The 24,377-nt window shown below is 48.3% G+C and overlaps 1 protein-coding gene across 1 annotated transcript in view; it reads left to right on the forward strand.

The window, feature by feature from the left end:
- The window catches only part of CFAP58 (cilia and flagella associated protein 58), a 290,913-nt gene that overhangs the window by 35,677 nt on the left and 230,859 nt on the right, over nt 1-24,377 (forward strand). The window contains exons 3-5 of the mRNA XM_088479395.1: nt 4,527-4,675; nt 8,125-8,281; nt 11,863-12,057. Coding sequence (XP_088335521.1) covers nt 4,527-4,675; nt 8,125-8,281; nt 11,863-12,057 — 501 coding nt within the window. The remainder of the gene's footprint in view (nt 1-4,526; nt 4,676-8,124; nt 8,282-11,862; nt 12,058-24,377) is intronic.

A 24,377-nucleotide genomic window follows, 5' to 3' on the forward strand; every position in this document is an offset into this window, starting at 1 on the left:
TGTTGCCCATTTATTGACTATCCCTTGAAATCAATTGGACTTGCAGCCACCCCATGCTGGCTGCAAGAGTCGGAGGTCTCATCTCTGTATGAGCGCTTGAGCACGAAAGTCAATCTACATGCCCCCATAACACTCCCATGACACTCCTACGAGAGATGCCCATTTCACAGTAGTGTGGTCTGTCGTACACACTAGTGAACTCTGGCCCTGATTCAGAGCCGGACGCTCTGACAGAGCGCTTGCTCTGAATCATGGCCGTCCCTCTTACGTTTTGGAGCGGCCTCCTGGCCGCTCACATAGCTGTGGGTGACCACCGAGCGGCCAAAACGATGGTCGCGATGGTCAAGACTGCCGCAAGCCCTGGAGTGCTTTTGGCTCTATCAGAGCCAAAAGTACTCCCACTGACATCACTAGTGATGTCAGTGGGGCCGGCCCCAGACGGTAGGCGTTCACCATCAACAGCACGCCCCCTTTGGTGCGAGACCCATAACGACGGCTTGGCCGTCGTTATTCGGGTCTCGCGCATGCGCACGACGGAGCCGCCTCCGTCGTGCGCATGCGCACTTGGGCAACATCGACCGGCTTGCGAGCGCTCAGCGCTCGCGAGCGGTTCTGAATCAGGCCCTCTGTGTGCTTAGGTCTGATTTTGCGTCCCACTTAGCGTCAGCCCCAATAAGTGCATCAATGACGCTACTGGTGTCTGTTGCATTCATCGGTATTGTCTAGAACATTGGTGCAGCCATTCTGTGTAGGCGACGTGCTCTCTGTATGCTGCCTTCTTGTATCATTAGTACAGGCGCCGATCTGACTCCCGTACAATCGTAGCGAGCAGTAACCTGTTCATGGCGCAGATCACTTGCTGTATAAGAAGCGGCAGAGATTTGTCCCAGCCGCCCCGAAGCCACTGTCTGCCTGATTGGGGTGTTAGCAATCATCCCGGGCACTGACGCTCTTAGGCCCTCATTCAGAGCCGGACGCTCTGAGCAGAGCGCTCGCTCTGAATGAGGGCCGTCCTCCATAAAAATGGAGCGTCCTCCTGGACGCTCGTATAGCTGTGGGTCACCACCCACAGCACATACGATTGTGCAGGATGATGGTCGCAATGGTCTTGACCATCGCGACCATCGCCAGTGCGACCAGAAGCCTGTGGTCGGGTTTTTTGACCACAAGCCCTGGAGTGATTTTGGCTCTATCAGAGCCAAAATCACTCCCACTGACATCACTAGTGATGTCAGTGGGGCCGGCTTCTGACGGTAGGCGTTCCCTTGGGAACGCCTCCGTCTGGCAGGCACGCCCCCGGCACGCCCACCAAAGGGGGCGTGCTGTCAGTCAACATCGACAGCACGCCCCCTTTGATCAGACACAACGAGCGAAGGAAAGTCCTTCGCTCGTCGCGTCTGGCGCATGCGCACGACGGAGCTCCCTCCGTCGTGCGCATGCGCAGTGCACACCATCGACCCACTTGCGAGCGGACAGCCGCTTGCGAGTGGGTCTGAATGAGGCCCTTAGCTTCTTGTTTACCAGCCAACAATCTGTTTTATTTGCAGTCTGGGGTCTTTTATCACGCCTGACATGTCGCTATGTGCCCTACGCCTAATTACACTGCAAGTTTGTGTATTAAAAACCCATCCTGGACCCGCCAGCAGGAGAAGACATTTTATTGTGCAGGAAACCATTAACTTCTTGCTTTGAAAATGAAATTGCATTTTTTTCCCCACTCTGTAATTCTATGTAATGCCCTCAATGCAAAACCATCTGATAAGCGCACGGCGCAGGTGATTTGAATGTTAATTTGACTGTGTGAGTCGCCCTCGTCCTCTTTGCTGAGTGTCTAATACAATCAGAGCGACATGAAAAGAAGCAAATCGCTCAGATTTATCTCACGAAATGAGCTCTCTGCAGAATTAAATGACACCGGACCCCTAATTTTTATGATGTTCGGATGTCACAGAATACTAATATGATAAAATCAAGTTTTTATGGCGGATATGGTTGTGATTGTCCGACTTCATAGTCTGCTCCAATGAGCACTAGTAGAGGAGTAATTACAAACATCATACCGTACAGTAATCCAGCGCCAGAGACGATGGAAGGATGGGAGAGATCAGAGTAAGGAGGTAACTGAGCTCATCAGATGAAAAGCAGTATATATACCTACCCCAGGCAACGTAAGTGACAACAAGCCTCAGAGTTATAGATCTGCCCTCATACACTGTGGCTTCAGTAGCGCCAATCTGCCCCTCTGGGCACGACAGGTCCTTGGCGTCTTGTTATAAATAAAACAACTGGAAGTGATAAAACTACATTGGGTCTGAATCTGTATACGAAGCGATATGATACCGCGGCTTTTCCTAGCGCCACGTTCCGTTGTGCTTAATCGGCAACTTTGTGTTTAAAACTAATTCCTCTGCAGTTAAAGTTGCAGCCCTGTGGGGTAAATTTACTAAGCATCGTTTTTGACTTCTAACCCAAATTGCTGGACATCGCCGGCGGTTTTTGAGGGTCGAATGCAATATTTACTAAGCATCGTTTTTGACTGTCTATTGTCTTTTGATGGCGTTATCTGTAATTTTTTTCCCTGTCTAAAACCCAGTTGAATTTCCCCCTTTATGATAGACTCCGCTAACAAATAGAAGTATGAATCCGCTGTCAATCTGTGGCGGATTGAAGGCGCTGCACAGATCAGAATGATCCGTGCAAGCTTTGCTGTGTAAAACAGTAAAAAATGGTTAAAGTTTACAAATGTGTGCCCCCCCCAAACCATAACCAGCCCCAGACTTCTCAGCTTGCTCTAGTACTGAAAAGTCGTGGAAAAAACCAGCGTTGGTCCCCCACGATTTTCCAGTAACCAGCACCGGGCTTGCACTATAGCAGGAAGACACACAGCGTGGGGTCCCCCTGCCATAACGAAAACCAGCCCCAAACTGATCAGCCCAGTCATTAGAAAGTGGGGACCCCCCCCAAAAGAAGGGGTCCCCCCACCCAAGGAACCCCCAGGCTTGGCCTGAAAGCCCAGCGCTATTCCATGTAATCCTGGTGGCAGTAGGTGCAGGGTTAATAGCGTAAAAAATAGATTGTAATATTGTTCTTTATAATGGAACTACAAAGCCAAGCAAGCCATGCCATGCACAGATTATACAGCTTAGCTAGCTGGTTACTTCTGCCAGTGGTGGAGCAGACAGGATATATGGGGACTGGTAAGAGACCCATAGAAGATAGAGATAACATACAAGGGGACAACCAGGCATGAGGCTTGGGTGCAGACCAAGGTGGTGGTCATTTAGCTAGTGACAGCGGACTGCACTATGCAATAGGAGGCTGAAGGGGTAAACGGGACAATGGGTAGCATAGTGGCACCTTCACTAAAGTAAGATCTCCCTTTGCCTTCATCTGCAATAATGGTGGCACAGTCCAGCAAAGCATGTGAGGGACTGGCAGTCAGTCTGCTTTCTGATAGGAATAACCATGAACTGAATGAAGAATCAGGGAGCAGGACAATGAGGTCTGAGCCACCTTTCTTAGTCACAGTGATGCAGTCTAAGGGCCGTATTCAATTAGCGGCGAAACGGGCGTTTTTTTCCGCCATTGGCGAAAACGGCCGTTTTCTAAAAAATGTAAATAAAACAGCTAAATTTTCGCCAAAAAAAACAGACGAAAACGGCAACAGGTGAAAAAAAAAACGGAGAAAAGTTTTCTCCATCCCAGACCAGGCGAAAAGTAATGCAAAATCCCTATTTTTGGCTAAAAATGTGGGGATTTCTTTCAGAACCCTTTGGACACCGACCCCCATGATAAATTACCGGGAAAAAAATCGTAAGTTGCGTAGTTTAGCAAAAAAAAAAAGTTGGTTTTAACGTATTGAGGCTGATTTTTCGATGGGCGGTATGGATGCGTCAAGTGTTTTTTTTTACGGTTTTTAAAATTGTGTTTTTACGACACGAAAATATACTTGCACCCACTTTAACATACCCCCAATTTAGGTGGAACAGTAATTTCCTGGAAAAAAATAGCTTTCTATCTTTTTTTTTCAAGGTTTTTTTTTTTCGCCCCAAAATTTGCGCAGCCGTTTTTAGTACGCAACTTACAATCTTTTTTTCTGATAATTTATCATTAGGGGGGTTTCCAAAGGGTTCTGAAAGAAATCCCCAAATTTTTAGCCAAAAATAGGGATTTTGTATTTTTTTTTTTCGCCTGGTCTGGGATGGAGAAAACTTTTCTCCAGTTTTTTTTCACCTGTTTTTTGGCGAAAATATTGCCATTTTTTTTGTCGAAAACTGAAGTTTTCGCCGCTAATTGAATACGGCCCTAAATCTGTGATCATTGTTTCCAACAAGGACCCTTGCAGTTTGTGGGGCCCAGTTGGAGATGCATGTTCAGGAGGTAAAGGGACAAGACCTGTAGACAAGGGCAGGTCACAGGTCAGGACAGCCAGCCCAGCGAAATGAGCCCCTATATGAGCAGATGTATAATGACATGAAGGTCATGTGTTATGTGTATTGTACCTGATCACATTCCTGCCGTCTCAGGAGATAGAAAAGGCTTGGAAGATGGTGGATGCGGCTTACGCAAAGGAACAGCAGTCCAAGGAAACCGTTCAGTCCCTGAAGGAGGAAATCAATAACCTGACCTTACTGGTGGAACAAGGATCAGGACTGTCAGTGGGTCAAGAGCACAGGTAAGTAGATCCTGAGGAAAATGTATGTATGTACAGTGTGTGTGTATATAATATATATATATATATATATATATATATATATATATACTGTATGTACAGTCAGGTGCATAAATATTGGGACATTGACAGAATTTTCATATTTTGGCCTCTATTCACCACCACAATGGCTTTGAAATGAAACAAACAAGATGTGATTGACCTGCAGACTTTCAGATTTAATTTGAGGGTAATTACATTCAAATCAGGCGAACGGTGTAGGAATTACAACGGTTTCTATATGTGCCTCCCACTTTTTAAGGGGCCAAAAGTAATGGGACTATCAACTCAAAAGCTATTTCATGGACAGGTGTGGGCTATTCCCTCGTTATTTCATTATCAATTAAGCAGGTAAAAGGTCTGGAGTTGATTCTAGGTGTGACATTTGCATTTGGAATCAGTTGCTGTCGACTCTCAATATGAGATCCAAAGAGCTGTCACTATCAGTGAAGCAAGCCATCATTAGCCTGAAAAATCAAAACAAACCCATCAGAGAGATAGCAAAAACATTAGGTGTGGCCAAATCAACTGTTTGGAACATTCTTAAAAAGAAAGAACGCACTGGAGAGCTCAGCAACACCAAAAGACCAGGAAGACCACGGAAAACAACTGTGGTGGATGACAGAAGAATTATTTCCCTGGTGAAGAAAAACCCCTTCACAACAGTTGGCCAAATCAAGAACACTCTCCAGAAGGTAGGTGTATTTGTGTAAAAGTCAACAATCAAGAGAAGACTTCACAAGAGTGAATATAGAGGGTTCACCACAAGATGTAAACCATTGGTGAGCCTCAAAAACAGGAAGACCAGATTAGAGTTTGCCAAACAACATCTAAAAAAGCCATTACAGTTCTGTAACAACATCCTATGGACAGATGAGACAAAGATCAACTTGTACCAGAGTGATGGGAAGAGAAGAGTATGGAGAAGGAAAAGAACTGCTCATGATCAAAAACATACCACCTCATCAGTGAAGCATGATGGTGGTAGTGTCATGGCGTGGGCATGTATGGCTGCCAATGGAACTGGTTCCCTTGTATTTATTGATGATGTGACTGCTGGCAAAAGCAGCAGAATGAATTCTGAAGTGTCTCGGGCAATATTATATGCTCATATTCAGTCAAATGCTTCAGAACTCATTGGACGGCGCTTCACAGTGCAGATGGACAATGACCCGAAGCACACTGCAAAAGCAACCAAAGAGTTTTTTAAGGCTAAAAAGAGGAATGTTATGCAATGGCCAAGTCAATCCCCTGACCTGAATCCGATTGAGCATACATTTCACTTGATGAAGACAAAACTGAAGGGAAAATTCCCCAAGAACAAGCCGGAACTGAAGACATTTGCAGTAGAGGCCTGGCAGAGCATCACCAGGGATGAAACCCAGCGTCTGGTGATGTCTGTGCGTTCCAGACTTCATGCTGTAATTGCCTGCAAAGGTTTTGCAACAAAGTATTAAAAAGTGAAAGTTAGATTTAGGATTGTTTAGTTTGTCCCATACTTTTGGCCCCTTAAAAAGTGGGAGGCACATATAGAAACCGTTGTAATTCCTACACCGTTCACCTGATTTGGATGTAATTACCCTCAAATTAAATCTGAAAGTCTGCAGTTAAAGCACATCTTGTTTGTTTCATTTCAAAGCCATTGTGGTGGTGAAGAGAGGCCAAAATATGAAAATTCTGTCAATGTCCCAATATTTATGGACCTGACTATATATATATTGTATAGATATCATTGCTGCCAGTATATACAGTACCTTTTGCAGTCTATAATGGTCATGTAAGTCCCTCTCCCAATCTTGTTGCTTCCACCTTCAAAATATCTCCAGGATCAGACCCTTTCTCACCTGGATCCTCTCACTGGTCATCTTCAGACTGGACTACTGTAACCTCCTCCTATCTGCTGACTCCCGCCTCTCTCATCTACATTTCTCTCCCCTCCCCTACAATCCCTACACTGGCTCCCCCTCTCCCGTACACCTCTGAGCACATCTCCCATCATACTCCCGTTTTCTCGCTTTGCTCAGCCAATGCCGCTTCTCTCCTCCCACCCCCTATTCCAGGACTTTGCTGGTTCTCTATCCAAAGCTTCAAATGAGCTCTGAAATACCACTACTTGTTACAGCCTCCCAGCTTTAATCCTAACCCACCGCTCTATGCTCCTCACTCATGGTCTTTCTACGCCAGTGATTTTCAACGTTTTTCAACTGGAGACACACTACGCAAGATTTTAAAATTGCCAAGAAACATAATCCGTTGATATGGCTTGCGCGACCTATGAAAAAACATACATACATACATTCATTCCCCCACAGGAATTAAACACACTACAGTGGCCTCCACAAAATAAACAAAAACCATCACAAATAATTATGCCATATTGCTCCCTACAGAATAAAACAAACCTTGGTTGGCTCCCACAGAGAAATATCATGCACATTGATCAACAAAAAAACCTTGTCCCTCACATACTACAGAGCTGTCAGCAGCGGGCGGGCGTCCGGGCAGGCAAGCATCCAGGCAGGCATGCAGGTGGGGGCGGTAGAGAGAGAGTGGGCTGGCTGGCGGAGCGGACAGCCAACGCAGCGTTCATGACCTGTGATGTCACGCTGCCGCATCTAGGCAGGTGATGGCCTGGGCACGCCTGAGCCTCCCAGAGGAGCTCAGCGGCAGCCCGGGCCGCAGTACTGCATAATGTGCCCGGCAGCTCTGACCGCCGCCGTGGCACACTTCACAACCGCCCGCGGCACATAGAATAGAACGGTTGCTCTACTCTGTGTCACCCCTGTCTGTCTGCCCCCCCTATAGATTGTAACCTCTCATCCTAACCCACTGCTCTATGTCTCACTCACTGTCTCTCCCCTCTGTGTCACCCCTGTCTGTCTGCCCCTCCCCTATAGTGTGTAAGCTCTCATCCTAACCCACCGCTCTATGCTCCTCACTCACTGTCTCTCCCCTCTGTGTCACCTGTCTGTCTGCACCTCTCCTATAGAGTGTAAGCTCTCATCCTATCCCACTGCTCTATGCTCCTCACTCACTGTCTCTCCCCTCTGTGTCACCTGTTTGTCTGCCCCTCCCCTATAGAGTGTAAGCTCCCATCCTCTCTCACTGTCTCTCCTCTATGTGTCACCCATCTGTCTGCCCCTGCCCTATAGATTGTAGGCTTCTTCCTAACCCACCACTCTATGTTCCTCACTCACTGTCTCTCTCCCCTCTGTGTCACCCCTGTCTGTCTGCCCCTGCCCTATAGATTGTAGGCTTCATCCTAACCCACCGCTCTATGCTCCTCACTCACTGTCTCTCCCCTCTGTATCATCCCTGTCTGTCTGCAGAGAGCGGTGGGTTAGCATGAGAGGTTATAATCCAACATGCCGATATCTACATGTGACATGCACATATATCTCATTTCCACTTAGCTTAAATGATTTACTGAACATCAAAGAGGAACTGACCAAAGAGAGAGACCAGCTGCTGTCCGAGGTGGTAAAGATGCGCGAGAGCCTGATGCACGTAACCAAGCAGCAGCAGGAGGCCGAGAAGCTGAAAGAGGAGGCCGAGCAGAACATGGCTCAGGTGAGGAGCTGGCTGCACTACTGATAAATGACATCATAAGTGTCAGTTATTGTATAAACTAAACACTGCTTGTTAGAGCTTCCTGTATTGGCTGTACTGGAGCCTTCCCCAGATATCAGAAGCCCAGATGGAGTCACATCATTGAATTTTGTCCATGTGTAATAGGCTAAGGAAAGTAGAGTAAGCCGATGGTAGCCCTTGGTAGATCAGGAAGATCCTTATCCCCTAAATAAAGCCCTTTTCTCCCTTTAATAAATAGGGCAGAGCGTTTTGCATTGGTTAATGCAGCATATTTATATGGTGTAATGTATCATCTACTGTAAATAATAACGATATTATTCAGTGCTGAGAATATATAAATGCAGGAGCATACAGAGCGGATGTGTCTCCTAATTACTTTAATTCTATTACAGGGGCGCGGAGGTGTGGGGGGGCGTGGGTACTACTTACTTGGGCCCAGACCTGCTGGAGTGGCCCGTCTTAGTAGCACATCAGGCAGGGAGAGAGGCGACAACCTACACTGCAGTGTGCTGGCTGCGGAGAGTCCAGGGGCAGCAGCAGTCTTCTCTCTCTCTCTCCCTGCAAGTGTTATGTGGAGGAGGGGGGGCAATTGCACTGATCGCCCCCCCCCTCATGATCTGCCCCCTGACTCTGTCCCAAACGCAGCAGCACCTTTCTGTGCACACTCAGGGTAACGCACACGTCGTAGAGGCTTCCTGAACTTTTTGCACATGCGCAGTAACAAATAATCTCTCAACTACGTGATCATCACCATTGCGTGCGGTCAGCTGACTAAGGGACAGATTCAGAGGTGGCCGCGGCTGCGCCTTTTTCCACAATCGCATCTGCGTCTTTATGCTAATGTCGCGACTTATTCCCGAGAATACTGAGACGCCCGCTGGCAGCGATGCTATTCCGTCTCATTGGGTATTTAGATGCACCATTGGTCACAGCGTCGAAGCTTGCACCAGCCCTATGGGCTACTGCGTCTTAAGATGCGCCCAAGACACCCCCGCGTCTGGCTAACCACCCCCGTTACCTCCCAGGAACGCTCACCGACATCCCCGGCTCTTCCGTCCAAAATCATTCAGCGTCTCCCGGCGGTAACCATAGGGAAACATACACAGACTGAAAACATCGGGCGCTTGCGTCTGACATCACCGCAACTGCGTTCACCTCAATGTTATTTCCTCAAAAACTAAATGAAGGCTATGCTGGCCTGTGTGATCATTTACATAGTAATAATAAAGTCATCTGTAGCTCTTTCTTTCCCGTTTAATCCCCATATGTACCATCGCTGGCCAGATACACTTTCTACTAGGGAGTATCTAGAACGACCTGAAACAAGTCCTATCTATACAGGCTCCGCTATCATTAGGGAGTATCTAGAATGACCTGAAAGAAGTCCTACGGTATGTATACAGACTCCGCTATCATTAGGGAGTATCTAGAACGACCTGAAACAAGTCCTATGTATAGAGGCTCCGCTATCATTAGGGAGTATCTAGAACGACCGGAAACAAGTCCTATATATAGAGGCTCCGCTATCATTAGGGAGTATCTAGAACGACCTGAAACAAGTCCTATGTATACAGGCTCCGCTATCATTAGGGAGTATCTAAAATGACCTGGAACAAGTCCTATGTATGCAGGCTCTGCTATCATTAGGGAGTATCTAGAACGACCTGAAACAAGTCCTATGTATATATACAGGCTCCGCTATCATTAGGGAGTATCAAGAATGACCTGAAACATGTCCTATGTATACAGGCTCCGCTATCATTAGGGAGTATCTAAAATGACCTGGAACAAGTCCTATGTATATATACAGGCTCCGCTATCACTAGGGAGTATCTAGAATGACCTGAAACATGTCCTATGTATAGAGGCTCCGCTATCATTAGGGAGTATCTAAAATGACCTGAAACAAGTCCTATGTATACAGGCTCCGCTATCATTAGGGAGTATCTAGAACGACCTGAAACAAGTCCTATGTATATATACAGGCTCCGCTATCATTAGGGAGTATCAAGAATGACCTGAAACATGTCCTATGTATACAGGCTCCACTATCATTAGGGAGTATCTAAAATGACCTGGAACAAGTCCTATGTATACAGGCTCCACTATCATTAGGGAGTATCTAGAACGACCTGAAACAAGTCCTATGTATACAGGCTCCGCTATCATTAGGGAGTATCTAGAACGACCTGAAACAAGTCCTATGTATACAGGCTCCGCTATCATTAAGGAGTATCTAGAACGACCTGGAACAAGTCCTATGTATACAGGCTCCGCTATCATTAAGGAGTATCTAGAACGACCTGGAACAAGTCCTATGTATACAGGCTCCGCTATCATTAAGGAGTATCTAGAACGACCTGGAACAAGTCCTATGTATACAGTCTCCGACGGGCATTAGGGAGTTTCTAGAATGACCTGGAACAAGTCCTATGTATACAGGCTCCACTGTCATTAAGGAGTATCTAGAACGACCTGGAACAAGTCCTATGTATACAGGCTCCGGCGGGCATTAGGGAGTTTCTAGAATGACCTGGAACAAGTCCTATGTATACAGGCTCCACTATCATTAAGGAGTATCTAGAACGACCTGGAACAAGTCCTATGTATACAGGCTCCGCTATCATTAAGGAGTATCTAGAACGACCTGGAACAAGTCCTATGTATACAGGCTCCGCTATCATTAAGGAGTATCTAGAACGACCTGGAACAAGTCCTATGTATACAGGCTCCGGCGGGCATTAGGGAGTTTCTAGAATGACCTGGAACAAGTCCTATGTATACAGGCTCCGCTAGCATTAGGGAGTATCTAGAACGACCTGGAACAAGTCCTATGTATACAGGCTCCGCTATCATTAGGGAGTATCTAGAACGACCTGAAACAAGTCCTATGTATACAGGCTCCGGCTGGCATTAGGGAGTTTCTAGAATGACCTGGAACAAGTCCTATGTATACAGGCTCCGCTATCATTAAGGAGTATCTAGAACGACCTGGAACAAGTCCTATGTGTACAGGCTTCACTATCATTAGGGAGTATCTAGAACGACCTGGAACAAGTCCTATGTATAGAGGCTCCGCTATCATTAGGGAGTATCTAGAACGACCTGGAACAAGTCCTTTGTGTACAGGCTCCGCTATCATTAGAACATGTCAACTAAAATAGAAAGAAAAGTTTAATGAATAATTACTTTAATAATAAGAATATCCGGATCAGGTGAGGAGAAACCATTGCTACCAGCAGCTAACTGTTACTTCTATAGCGCTGTCATATCCCGCTGCGCTTTACAATTGGGAACACATTGGTAAGACCGGGTAACTAATAACAGACAGACAGATAGGTTTGAGGGCCCTGCTCTCCAGCTTACACTCTATAGGGACAAATGTTATTTCGCCTCCTTATGTATCACTCGTTCCCCACACCTCCTAGATTGGAAGCTCATTTGGGCAGGTCGTTTTTACCTTGTGTTTCATGTGATAACCCCGTAAATGTACAGAATTGTGTGATATGTCAGCACTTTATACACAAAGCATAATAACTTTCTACGCTGCTTAATTCTAGCTGCAACAAGACATCCAGGTGCGCCAGAATGAGGCTTCGCGGGAAACACGTAAGAAGGAGAAGCTGGAGAAGGATCTGAAGAATGTGCAAAACGAGCTGGACACCAAACAGGCTGATATAAAGGCTCTACAGCAGACGCTGAATAAGAACAAAGAGGAACTTCAGAAGCTGGAACAGCAACTCAAAGAACATAAGGTATAAACCCGACTAGGCATAGGCAGCCCTACTACTGATCCCAGATCCAGTGCAAGGTCCATGGGTAGGAACCTCCCATCCCACTGCAGGCGGGGATAACCATAGCACAGGAATAGTGCTGGTGTAGCTATAACACAGGAATAGTGCTGGTGTAGGTATAACACAGGAATAGTGCTGGTGTAGCTATAACACAGGAATAGTGCTGGTGTAGCTATAACACAGGAATAGTTCTGGTGTAGGTATAGCACAGGAATAGTGCTGGTGTAGCTATAACACAGGAATAGTGCTGGTGTAGCTATAACACAGGAATAGTGCTGGTGTAGCTATAACACAGGAATAGTGCTGGTGTAGCTATAACACAGGAATAGTGCTGGTGTAGGTATAACACAGGAATAGTGCTGGTGTAGCTATAACACAGGAATAGTGCTGGTGTAGCTATAACACAGGAATAGTGCTGGTGTAGCTATAACACAGGAATAGTGCTGGTGTAGCTATAACACAGGAATAGTGCTGGTGTAGCTATAACACAGGAATAGTGCTGGTGTAGCTATAACACAGGAATAGTGCTGGTGTAGCTATAACACAGGAATAGTGCTGGTGTAGGTATAGCACAGGAATAGTGCTGGTGTAGCTATAACACAGGAATAGTGCTGGTGTAGGTATAGCACAGGAATAGTGCTGGTGTAGGTATAACACAGGAATAGTGCTGGTGTAGGTATAACACAGGAATAGTGCTGGTGTAGGTATAACACAGGAATAGTGCTGGTGTAGCTATAACACAGGAATAGTGCTGGTGTAGCTATAACACAGGAATAGTGCTGGTGTAGCTATAACACAGGAATAGTGCTGGTGTAGCTATAACACAGGAATAGTGCTGGTGTAGCTATAACACAGGAATAGTGCTGGTGTAGCTATAACACAGGAATGTGCTGGTGTAGCTATAACACAGGAATAGTGCTGGTGTAGGTATAGCACAGGAATAGTGCTGGTGTAGGTATAGCACAGGAATAGTGCTGGTGTAGCTATAACACAGGAATGTGCTGGTGTAGCTATAACACAGGAATAGTGCTGGTGTAGGTATAGCACAGGAATAGTGCTGGTGTAGCTATAACACAGGAATAGTGCTGGTGTAGGTATAACACAGGAATAGTGCTGGTGTAGGTATAACACAGGAATAGTGCTGGTGTAGCTATAACACAGGAATAGTGCTGGTGTAGCTATAACACAGGAATAGTGCTGGTGTAGCTATAACACAGGAATAGTGCTGGTGTAGCCATAGTACAGGAATAGTGCTGGTGTAGCCAAAGCGCAGAAATAGTGCTGGTGCAGCCACGGCACAGGACTAGTGCTTGTGCAGCCACGGCACAGGACTAGTGCTTGTGCAGCCACGGCACAGGACTAGTGCTGGTGTAGCCACAGCGCAGGAATAGTGCTGGTGTAGCCACAGTGCAGGAATAGTGTTGGTGTAGCCACGGTGCAGGAATAGTGCCGGTGTAGCCACGGCGCATGAATAGTGCTGGTGTAGCCACAGCGCATGAATAGTGCTGGTGTAGCCATAGCACAGGAATAGTGCTGGTGTAGCCATAGCACAGGAATAGTGCTGGTGTAGCCATAGCACAGGAATAGGGCTGGTGTAGCCATAGCACAGGAATAGTGCTGGTGTAGCCAAGGCGCAGGAATACTCCTGATGTAGTCTCAGTGCAGGAATAGTGCCGGTGTAGCCACGGCGCAGGAATAGTGCCGGTGTAGCCACGGCGCAGGAATAGTGCTGGTGTAGCCATAGCACAGGAATAGTGCTGGTGTAGCCATAGTACAGGAATAGTGCTGGTGTAGCCAAGGCACAGGAATAGTGCTGGTGTAGCCATAGCACAGGAATAGTGCTGGTGTAGCCATAGCACAGGAATAGTGCTGGTGTAGCCAAGGCACAGGAATACTCCTGATGTAGTCTCAGTGCAGGAATAGTGTTGGTGTAGCCACGGTGCAGGAATAGTGCCGGTGTAGCCAAGGCGCAGGAATACTCCTGATGTAGTCTCAGTGCAGGAATAGTGTTGGTGTAGCCACGGTGCAGGAATAGTGCCAGTGTAGCCTCGGTGCAAGAATAGTGCTGGTGTAGCCTCAATTCAGGAATAATGCCGGTGTAGCACTATTGAGCCTAATGGGGAGAAGGAGAGAATTCCAAAGGTGCTGAGCAGCACGGGCAAAATCTTGGAGGCGGGAGTGGGAGGAAGTAATCAGTTGGCATGAGAGGCAGCGTACATGTGTTGAACGAAGAGGTAAGTGTGTCCTTCACACAGACTGGCAACCCCAGGGCCCGCTCCCCCTACTAGTATCCCTACTGGGGCCTAGCTAGGTACCTTTATAGCCTTCTGCCTTAGGAGCCATGGATGCAGCCCTTCTCACTTTAAGCGCAGGTGTCTGCATATTTCCAGCAGAGGCTGGACAAGATCTGCACTTCAGGTGCCAGTCTAGATAGTGCTGCATCCCTGTCGGGTAATCTGAAGTTCCTCAGCTCAACACTATGTCTAATATTTCAGGCGAGACCTTCGTCTATCCCATACTGCAGCAAGATGTAGCTGTTCGCTTTAAAGGGATAAGAGATCTTCACATCAGAGTTGCCGAGGCCTACGGTCACACCTCCCTGAATACACCCAATATCGTCTGATCTCAGAAGCTAAACAGGGTCAGGCCTTGGTTAGTACTTGGACCGCCTGGGTATACCAGGTGCGGTAGGCTACAGACCCCTATGGCTAGCACTTCGGTTTTCAAGCTTCGGTAGACGGTTTCTGCAGAATTCCCGTCTTTTGCACAGCGCGTGGACCTAATAAGTCACCTACAGGTTTCTAAGCACATTGCCTCCTTCAATTCTCTACCTGCTGCGGACCGGGTATAATGAGCCTCCTCTTTTGTGTATCCCATGGGATCCGACGGACAGGATAATGGAACTTCCCTCAAAAAGGACTTATATTCTGCAGACACTATCGCACATCCAGCCCTGACTTCTGCTTATGTAGCTAAAGCCATTAGAGTTTGGACAGATGCTCTTTAAGAGAGCCTCAGCTCAGTTTCCCATTGGAACAAGCTGCGTCAGGTGAAAACATCAGGGGGTGGCCTCTTATATAGAGCTATTAGGCGAGCTCTCTGGCTTAATTTCTGGCGTGCTGACTTAGACTACTGTATATGAAGGCCATAGGAGCTCTTCTGCTTTCTGGTAATTCACTGGAATCCTGTTTTGGACAGGATTGTAGCCACAAAGACGGCATCTAGGATGACCTTCCTCCCTTCTGCAACCTAGGTCGTGTTTCTAATTTTCCCTCCTTTCCTCGGAGGGAAGGGCCAAGAGCCAACCTTTCTCAAGGCTCTGGGTTACTCTTCCAGGCCACGAGCTAAACAGCCCAGGTCTACCAGTTATCCTGCCTCCAGGCCTACTGACAGGCTTGAGCTTGACTAGGCAGACCTCCACCTAGGGTCGTCCCAGCATGGGAGGCCGACTTTTGCTGTTTCCGTTACCTGGGTGGCATCCGCGTAGGATGCCTGAGGGTGAGGTTTTCTCTCCTGGGGCTACGCTGTAGCCTTTCAGGAAGCGCCTTAGATCCTATGTTTTCCAACTGAGGGACTCTGGTCTCACCCTGCTGGCCTTCTGAGTGCATGTTCCAGTTCCTCTTAGAGAGGCAAGACTTTTTGCCAGTCTCTTCTTTGTTCACCTGGAATTCCTCAACAGGCTTTTTGATGAGTCAATGAGTCTCTATTCATCATTCTGGCACTGGCTCTGGGGGATATAAGGGCCTACTTGGATTTCTGTGAGACCTATTTGCAGTTAACTATTCAGCCCAGTCACCAGAGTTTCCTCTGGCTTGCAGTTTTAGAGGAGCATAATTGCCATTTGGTCTTTCTAGAGCTCATCGACTTTTAACAAATGTCATGGTAAACCATTTACATCGCAGGGGCATAAGGTTTCTACCTTCTCTAACCAACCTTCTGATCCTTGCCCGGTCTACGTGTGTTCTCATGGAACACATCTTTCTCTCAATAGGTCTCTCCAGTCCCAAGGAAAGCTCATCAGTAGGATGTATTTCACCTGGCCTTCGTCGCTGGAGATGTACCATCTGGGGGCTTTGCTGGATTTCAAGGTTCAGTGTGTCTTTTTCTTACCAGAAAAGCTTGGGACCTATAGGTCAGGATTCGCAAGCTTTTTAGTCATCGCTGTCTGTCAATACACTGTTACATTCAGATACTGGACTGGTTTCTCTCCACATTCGTCATGGCGGAGTATGCACAGTTTCACTCCCAGCCTCTTCAGAAGGAGGATTGTGGCCCTGTGGAACAGGTCCCACCAATAGTTCCACCTTCCTGGGAGGTTCAGCTCTTGCTCTTTTGGTCCAGGCGTCCTGCTTTTTCGGGCGTCGCCCTCTCCGGGATTCCACACGGGGTACATCTTTCCAGGGTCAGTGAACAACTTCCATGAGCCAAATGGCGATCAACTTTGTAGATCTCCAAACAGTCTTCAGAGCTCTCTGCCTGGCTCGGCTGCTCCTACAGCATGGTTTGGTCCAGGTTCAATCTGATTCACCTACGTAAACTTTGCAGTCACGGTGCCTTGAAGTAGGTGAGTCCCGTTCTCATCTGGGCAGTGTTGCAACTTCCAGCTCTGTCGGTTGTCTTCCTTCCCAGAGTCCAGGTTGGGAAGAGAGCTTCCTCGGCCACCTGGGCATCTACCCAGGTGAATAGGGGCTTTGTCCAGAAGCCTTTTTGGATCCTAGTTCTTCACTGGTGGCATCTCGGCACGAACACAGACTACTGAGGTACTGCTCCCATACCAGGGTTCCAGGAGCCCTTCGAGTGGACGTCTTGCTGGTCCGGCAGGAGTTCATTCTATTGTATGTCTACCGTCCGATTTCGTGGGAGGAGGCATGGTTATCCTGGTTGCCTCCTATGGACCTTGGTGAGCTTGATACGCAGATCTTCTATCAATGCTCTGCTGTGGGTGCTGGCGGCTCCTAGGACCTGAGAGGCACTCTGGCTGGCTGGGCAGTGGAGCATGCGGGCGGCACGTGGAGGGAGGAATCCGGATCGGAGATGTGGCGGTGGCTGATCCGGTCTAGATGTGGGCTGTGTATACGGGCAAGGGTTGTTTCCAGCGCATTTCGGCTCTTGCCTTAATCATGGAGGCAAGAGCCACGCTCCACTGCCCAGCCAGCCAGAGTGCCTCTTTGGTCCTAGGAGCCGCCAGCACCCACGGCGAGCGGCATCCCCGCCTTGAGACTGCAGCACTCCAGGCCTCTCCCGCCGGTTTTGCCCGCTTCCGGTCAGAGCACACAGCGGTCCAGGGAGCCACCAGCACCATCAGCGAGTGACACGCAGCCTTCCCAACATCCCGCCATTCCACGAGGCATCAAGAGCCGACCCACGGCACCCAGCCACAGACCACGCCGATAGCAGCCAGTAATACTTCCAGCCACCCGACGCACAGAACGAACCCGGGGTCGGCTGCACCACCGGTCAAGACACCACCAGTCTGACCGCTACCACCACTGAGTGCTACCAGCATTCCGCCACAGGAGCCAGAGGCACCAGCAATGGCCAGCAATCACAGACTCATCTACAAACTGCCTACCACCATCTCCATTCTCCCATATCGCAATGCCATCTCAGGCACCCTACCGGTAGGTAAGTTGCACCACTGCGGGACGCCGCCACCACTTACCCCCAGAGACTTCCACCACACCTTTGCCGGGCGTTAAGACTGTTGACCAGTGGTCCAGCAGGGACAACGTGCTGGTCCTGGACCACCCGGCAAGGAGCCCCCTAAAAGGGTCCACATACTTACCCCCCTGAGCTACCACCCTGATCCACACCACCCATCCCTGGGTCGAATGTTACAACAGCACTTTATTCTCAGAGGGTTTCCCTCTCTTGGGTGTTCTCCATTTCGCAGGTGGGGCTGAATTGTAGTACGAACTTTCCTTCAAGGTGTTCTCCTTGGACGGTGTGGTTGCTCTGCTCCTTGGTCTTTGTCTTTGGAACTCTTCAGTCGTCACCATTTAAGCCCTTGGGTTCTGCTGACATTCCATGGCTTACATGGATTACCGCTTTCCTTCTGCCAGTAAGTTCTTCTCTAGGGCGCGTTGTCCTGTGCCTCCCTGTTGGTTTTTTTTCACTGGGATCGGGCTGTTCTTTGAATTTGCTTAGGCTACCTTCCCACAGTAGTATCTCAGTTTCTCATCGCCAGGACTGTTTGGTCCCTGTGTTTCAGGCACGTATTTTTCTATGAAGGAGGCCTCTTTGGATTGTGCCGGCACTCCGGATCTTTGTGGTTAGGAGTCTGGTTCTCCGTGGGATGCACCCCCTTATTGTCTTCAACGAATTTGGTAAATGGGACTGGCCTGATTCCATTTGCTTCTCTGTCACGCTTCAGCGATGGCGGTCCTTTCTGTTCCGTCTTTGCAGTCTGATTTTTTTTCACCAGATTGTACTTCTTGGGTGGCTCGCCAAAGGTGCCTCGACTAAGCAGCTTTGTAGAAAAGGCCCTATGGTCCTCCACCCATACTTTGGCCGAAGGGGTTCTCAGCGCAGCACCTGCGCGTCCCATTCCGTAATGGGATAGCTTTGGGACTTCCCATGGTCTAAGCCGATGTCCCCTATGGAAGTATGAAGAAATAAAGGAGACTTATGTCTTACCTGGTTAAGTCCTTTTCTTCGAACTCCATAAGGGACACAGGCCACCCACCCTGACGCACCGAGCTGGCAGGGCTTTTTACTCTGCTTCCAGTCCTCCTTTCGCATTTCGGGGTGTTTGGACCAGTATGTGTGGGTCGGTTTTCCTTCTTCTCTTCCTCGCCCCTGCCTTGGACTTGCTAACTCAACTGGCCTACCTGGGGCTAGGGGCGGGGTATAGGGGGGGGAGCCGGAGCTGCTGGGAGAAGAAGTTTAACTATTTGGTGCCCGGACTCCTCCTCCACCCTATACCCATGGTCCAAGCCTGTGTTCCCTATGGAGTTTGAAGAAAAGGACTTAACAGGTAAGACATAATTCTCCTTTTTCTACCCCCCCTCCCATTACTTCCCCAAAACACTGACTACCTGTCACTTACTTTGTGAATAAATCTTCTCTGCGACCACCATCGCTAATCCATCACCATGTGCGGCTTTGACACATGCGCAGTGGCAAAAAAAAAATCGCTACACTGCATACAACATTGACATTGCGTCCATCTCTGAATCTGGCCCTTAAGGTGCGTATCCACTACACGAGAGTGGAACGACTGTACGATTACAACATTGTAATTGTTCAACCAGTCATCATCCTGTGCAGTGGGTAATGTGCCCACACTGAACGATATGTCAGTCAGTGCAGGCTTCCGCCCTCATCCCCGAAAATGCACAACCTGTCAATCTCCAGGTTAGGCTGCATGTTCAGGCAATGACAAATGTTGACAATGACCAGCAACGCTGGTCGTTGCCGGCAAATTCACTGCACGATTAATGAACGATTGAACGATAACTATGTTGTGATTGTTCAATCGCTCATTTTTCTCGTGTAGTGGATACACGCCTTTAGTAATGAAATATAAAACCAAACAAATTAAAAACATCACAGACATTTCCCAGCATCCCGTGATTCTCCCTACAGAGTTCTCCCTGTGTACTACAGCCCGATCCAGGATGGTGAAAGAAAGGTTCTCGTAGTCCATGGTTGATCTCAGCTCCTCTCTCATTCCAGGCGTTGTTATGGCATGTCTGGCTATATCTCCCATAATAGATCTTCCCGATCAGTGCGCTCGTTGCTTATTCCCCATTGGTGTCTCAGTGGTCTCACCTTTTTTTTTATTTTTATTGGTCTCTTTTGGATTCTGAAATATATCCTCATTGATCTCCTGCTGGTTTATGTTGGGCTCTTACTGGTTTCTAAATGCTTCCTCACTGGTCTCTTACTGGGTTCTGTCTGTTTCCTCATTGAACTCCCACTCTTTCATTCTGGCACTCAATACGAAATACAAAATGGCGTGATATACGCCCTGTGGTTACTTCCCAGTTGCCTCTGCCGTGAACTGGATGATGTATTGGGCTCTTCCCTCTCACATGGGGGGAGCCGATTTTAAGTATTATTATTATCCCTGCTGTGAGGCTGGTAGCCAGGTCCATTCTGGATATAGAGAATGCGATCCTGCACCTGTATCATACATTCCCCATTTCTGTTAGCGGGTGGATCTCAGGGCAGGAGTCTGGCTGTCGCCAGATACGAGGAGTCACAAAGGCCTCCTGTTTCCCATTCCCTGATGGTCATCACAAGTAATAGAAATCACCTCCTGGGGTGGATTTGCATGTTAATTGTCTGTTACAGGCGTTAATACGCCTCCCATTCTGGCCTGGACGGATTTTACGGATCCGTAGGTGGTAACTTTGCCGGAAATCAATATACTCGCTTTCAGGGGCTGTTGCCCGTCCTACCATGGCCATCACATGGTTGGTTAATACTATTGCATACTGGGCTGATGCATTTGTAACGTTTTTCCCCTCCAACACATCTGGAGTTCAAATGTCTTTTGCCGCTCACATGAAATATACAGTTGTCATATGTGGGAATACCTACATTGGATGCCAGTCTTCTAACCTTCAGGGTTTCAGCTGCGACTGTATCCGCCGCAATACCGTATGGCTGCGCTCTGGGAAAGCAAAGGTGCAGACACCATCTATGGGGAAGATCTTGTTTGGTCCTGACCTTGACAAGATTGCGACATCATTGGCAGTATCACTAATGGGAAGATACTGTCTTTAGCTACTCCCACTACAATCGGACCAAATCTGTTAAGTCTTTTGGTCCTCAGGGTCAGTCTAAAGGCCTGTTTTTTCCTAGGCTGTCGGCCTCCACGGGGGCCACCATATCCAGTACCGAGCAGATCTGGACTTCCAGACGACCCTGCTTCTAAGCCTAAGGATAAACCTTCAGCCTGACTGGACAAGTCTACATCTGGGGGATTCCAGATTGAGACACCGAACTTCTCAGTTCCCCCGGTGCTGGTGTCAAGTCACCACGGATGCTTGGGTAGGAGTTGTAATCTCTCACGGGTACGGCCTCTCATTGCTCAGGCGGCCTCCTCACAGGCATTGTTACACGGGCCCTTCTTCAGACCTGATCATGGCCTTACCAATCCAGAAAGCTATACAGTCGTTGCGGTAAGCAGAGCTATTTAGGTCAGCCTCACTATCTCAGCGAGGGACTGATTGTTCTACTTTCTTTCTGGGGCAGTGGACGACTGGTCCTCATTTGCCTATCCTCTGTCTCAAATCCCTGAATCTGATTCTAAGGATGCCTGGACTCAGGAGGAGTCCACCATGCTCCATCATCCAATGTTTGGAACCTGGGGACTTTATGGTATCTCTGAATATTCAGGACACGTACCTACGGGTACATATAGAGACCTCTTCAGCATGGGCTCAGGTTTGCTGTGCCACAGCAACACTTGCAATTTTCGGGCTCTGCCTTTTGGGACCTTCCTTAGCCCCATCGGGGTTTACCAGCTTTATGGATTTTCTGACAGTTCACCTATTCAGTGTATCCGACTGCTCCAGTATCTGGACTGTCTCCTGCTCTTAGCAGGATCACCGAGGTACTTTACAGCCAGGTCAGGATAGACGTGGCTTCTTCAGGGCACAGATGTTTAATCAACGGGGAAAAAGTCCTCCCTGCATCTCTCACAGGGTATTCTTCATTTGGGAGCCCTGCTGGATTCTCAGAATCTGAGAATTCTTCTGGCGTAAGACAAGATCTTCACTCTTCAGCTAGGAGTGTTGTCTACGCAGTCGACATATGTCATTACTCTCTGCGATGCGCGGTCAAATATCCAGAGTGTCTTCTTTTGGATGGGTGGAATGTGCTCAATTCCATTCCAGGCCTTGCCATAATTGGCTCCTCTCCAGATGGATCGAGTTTTTTCCATCGGATCGCTGTTCAAACGATGATGCTCTCTCCGGTGGAGCGTCGGTCTCTGTCCGGGTGGCTATGGCCATCTCGTCCAGGGTATTCTTTGCTATGGACATTGTCTGGTCCGCATTCGTTTCGGGGCAGTTGGTCGTCTGTCGCTTCCGCCCACTGCCAATTGACTTGTTGGAACTTTAGGCTGTCTTGGGCCTTCACTCTGGCCTAACACATATGTCACGGTAAACCTGAATAGGTTCAATCCAGCAGTGTCACAACGGTGGCCTCCATCTAGGCAACACTGGTAGTTGGGTGGCAATGACAGGAATGTCACACATTCTGACATAGTCCGAGGGTCTCCTCCTGGCCATCTCTGCAGTGTTCATTCCGGGAGCTCTCCATTGGGAAGCGGGCTTCCTCAGCCATCACGACGTGCATCCCGGGCACTAGTCTCTTCTCCAAGAGAGGTTTCAACTCCTGGTGAACAGAGAGGGCCTCTCTGAGGTGATCCTCATGGCCTTCTGACTCTATCACACACTACCGGTGTTACAGTCCTGCACTAGGGGTACTGAAGCAACCTTCAGTGACTCTTAGTCAGTGAAGTGGTCCTTCCACTTTGTGTACCTGTGTCCTCTGGTCTCCCTTCTTCCTCAAGGCCTTCGGAAGTTTCCTTTGAGACGGAGGGGCTGTCCTTCTGGTGGCTCCATATCGTCCCAGACGTCGCTGGTACTTAGATTTTCGGAGTCTCCTAATCAATACTCCGTTCCTACTGCTTCACTATCCGGACCTGTTGTCTCAGGGTCCTTGTTTTTCCCTGGACCTGGATCGTTTGTTTGACTGTGTCTCTACTGTGGTCCTAAGGCTTCCCTGGCTCTGTCATCATTGAGATGTTTAGAGCACATAGGCCAGACTTTGCTGGGATCTACCACAGACTGTGGCATACATAATTCTTATGGTATCGTACCTGTCGCTATGATCCTCCGTTGATTAGGATTTCCAGAATTTCTGGCATTCCTTACAGCTGGCTTGGGTCTCCCCCTCTGCCTGGCCTTCCTGTCAGTGCGGATTTCTGCACTGTCAGTATGGTTTGAATGTGGAATTGCTCCACTCTCTGGTATCCGGTTCATCCTTCAGGGTGTTTTTTCTGGATTCTGCCTCCCTTTATCTCCCTTAGGGTCTCCTTGGGATTTAGTAGTGGTTCTTCGTGCCCTCCTGGGACCTTTATTTGAACCACTAGCTTTGATAGCCATTACATGGTCTATAGCTTAGGCTCTCTCTCTCTCTTATGGCGTTTGCATCCGCCAGGAGAGTGTCGGAATTGGGAGCGTTCTCATGTGGCTCCCTTTTCTGGTTAGTTCACCTTGTCAGGGTTGTAAGTTGCACTCGCCCTGTGTCTCTTCCTAAGGTGGTTTTTAAGTTCCATATTATTCTGGAACTTATGGTACTGACATTTCAGTCACCAGTTCTCTCGGCTGGTGTGGTCTCATTGACTGTGGTCCGGCCTTTCCGGATTTATGTGATCCGTTCAAGTTCCTTTAGGAAATCAGACTCCTTATTTGGATTTCACAGGAAAGGATGGCCGGCTAATAATTTGACATTGGCTAGATGACTTCGTATGACTATCTCAGGGGCCTACACATAGGATAGGCTTTTCTGTTTTGATTGATACTTATTCTACTTGGGCTGTGGGCCCCTCGTGGGCGGATCGCTGTGGCGCCTCGGCTATTCTGCCTTGCACGGTGGCCACGTGGTCTTCTGTCCGCACCTTTTAAAGTTATATGCATTGGTTTCCTTTGCCTCTCAGGATGCTTCCTTTGGGCGACGGATTCTCCTCTCAGCACAGGAGCGTCCCCACCCTTATAAGGACTGCTTTGGGACATCCCCAAGGTCAACCTTGTGGACCCACCTATGGACCCTGAAGTAGAAAGCAAGAGATATGGTAAGAACTTACCTTTGTTATCTCTGTTTCTACGAAGTCCATAGGGTCCACAGGGCGCCCGCCCTGACGCACCTGGCTTCATATGGGCTGTGTTACTGGTCACCGGTTTCCCGTCTCCTTCTCTGTGAGTATGGTTATTGAGTGTTCCAGTCTTCTCTCTCTTTCCTCCTCCGACCTTTGGCTACTTACAAACTGAGGTGCCTCTGGCTTGGGGGTAGCGTTATAGGGAGAGTGGACCCGTTGCATCCTGGGAGCTAAAATCTTTAACTGCGTGGCACCTGGATTTGGTTCCCAACCTATACTCCAAGGTCAACCCTGTGGACCCTATGGACTTCGTAAAAACAGAGATAACAAAGGTAAGTTCTTACCATATCTCTTGTTTTAGGAGCAGTAGTTTACCTAACTGATGTGTGGGGACTGCCCTGGATTGCTAATCAGGTTCTCCAAGGGCAAAGCACCCAGGATAGGG

This window comes from Taudactylus pleione, unplaced genomic scaffold, assembly GCF_031769625.1.
Source record: "Taudactylus pleione unplaced genomic scaffold, aTauple2 ptg000231l, whole genome shotgun sequence".
NCBI lineage: Eukaryota > Metazoa > Chordata > Amphibia > Anura > Myobatrachidae > Taudactylus > Taudactylus pleione.